Genomic DNA, 1,394 nt, shown 5'->3' with positions numbered 1-1,394 from the left:
GGCAGCTGCAGGGACAGCCGGCTCCTCACGGCGACACCTGCCAGGTGTGCACAGGAGGGCGGCGCCGTCGCCCATCTGCCCTTAGTCCCCAGGCAGGCCACCCCGACCTCGGACCAACCGGCACGCTCCCTCTGGGAGTCATCTACGGAAAGAAGCTCCACGGCCTCTTTTTCCTAAAGTTTGACAATCAATTGTGAAGGAGTTTCTCTTTCATCTAAACCAGGGGTCCCCGTCCCCAGGCCGTGGACTGGTACCGGTCCACGACCTGTTGGGAACCGGGCCTCCCAGCAGGAGGAGAGCGAAGCCTCGTCCGTATCTGCAGCCGCTCCCCAGCGCCAGCATGGCCGGCTCTGCTCCACCTCATGTGGTCAGGCATCAGGTGCTCACAGGAGCACCGGTCCCTGGTGCCACAAAGGCTGGGGACCGCTGATCTAAACTCTCCATGTTTGAACTCGTAGCCTTTCTGTTTTGACAAAAGCAGCAGGTGCTCGTTCCCAGCTGCAGCATGCTAAAGGCTTGCAAGTGCTACATACAGTTCAGAGCGATGGAGCAGGGGCAGCAAGAGCTGGGGATGGGGACAGGGACAGAGAGAGACCAGCCCGGCTGGCTGCACACCCGGAATGGTCATGTGGCACTAGCCTCAGAAGTGCCAGGGCCCCAGGGACCAGGGCAGAAGCGGACTGGCCTCAGCTCTCAGACAAATGGAGCGGAGCGGGTGGCCCCCGTGTCCCCATGCCTGGCAGGGAGGGGACGCTGCAGGCTGGGGGCTTCCAGAGGCAGCCATGCCGCTAACGAGGCTCTTTCTGGAGAAAGATGGATTACAACGTTCTGCGTTTCACAAGCGTCAGTGAGAAGTGGCCACAGCCGCACAGGTCAGAGGCTCGTGCCACTGACCAGCGGAGCCGTCGTCCAGGGAACAAGTGTGGTCCAGGGCCCTGGGCAGGCCCAGGTGTGTGCTGTCGAGCAGGACGCAGTCCGACAAGTAAAGGACAAGAGTAAGCGGGTCAGGGGCGTGGTCAGGGGCTGTCCTGTTAACAGACACGCTGAGCCGTCACCACCAGATCTAGGCCCCGTCCTGGCCTTGGGCCCGGTCCAGGGCATCTGCAGCCGAGGACAACCGTCCTGCAGAAGTGTGACAACTCCCACTGCCTAGCCTGGGTCTCTGACGCCACAGGGGGCCGACCAGCGCTGCCCCCGGGGTTCCTTCCAGAACGTGCTGTGCCCCTTCCCCTCCGAGTGCCCCTTGCCCCTCACCACCCACGTGCCCTTGTCGCCATGGGACAGAGGAACCCAGGCTCCTGTCTGCCCCTCCTCACGAGCGCCTTGGACGTGGGGAAAGGAAAGGGAGATCCCTGCTCATCCAGTGTCGCTCTCAAAACCATAAAACGCGGACA

General features: G+C 62.6%; 1 protein-coding gene across 1 annotated transcript in view; it reads right to left on the bottom strand.

The window, feature by feature from the left end:
* LOC105309328 (tensin-3) overlaps positions 1–1,394 on the bottom strand; it is a 57,938-nt gene that overhangs the window by 43,774 nt on the left and 12,770 nt on the right. Inside the window, exon 5 of the mRNA XM_023526142.1 lies at positions 895–1,028. Within this exon, the coding sequence (XP_023381910.1) occupies positions 895–1,028 (134 nt within the window). The remainder of the gene's footprint in view (positions 1–894; positions 1,029–1,394) is intronic.

The sequence above is a fragment of the Pteropus vampyrus genome, unplaced genomic scaffold (genome assembly GCF_000151845.1).
Source record: "Pteropus vampyrus isolate Shadow unplaced genomic scaffold, Pvam_2.0 Scaffold717, whole genome shotgun sequence".
Taxonomy (NCBI): domain Eukaryota; kingdom Metazoa; phylum Chordata; class Mammalia; order Chiroptera; family Pteropodidae; genus Pteropus; species Pteropus vampyrus.
The sequence above is the reverse complement of the archived record's forward strand: the minus strand, read 5'-3'. Positions and strand labels throughout refer to the sequence as shown.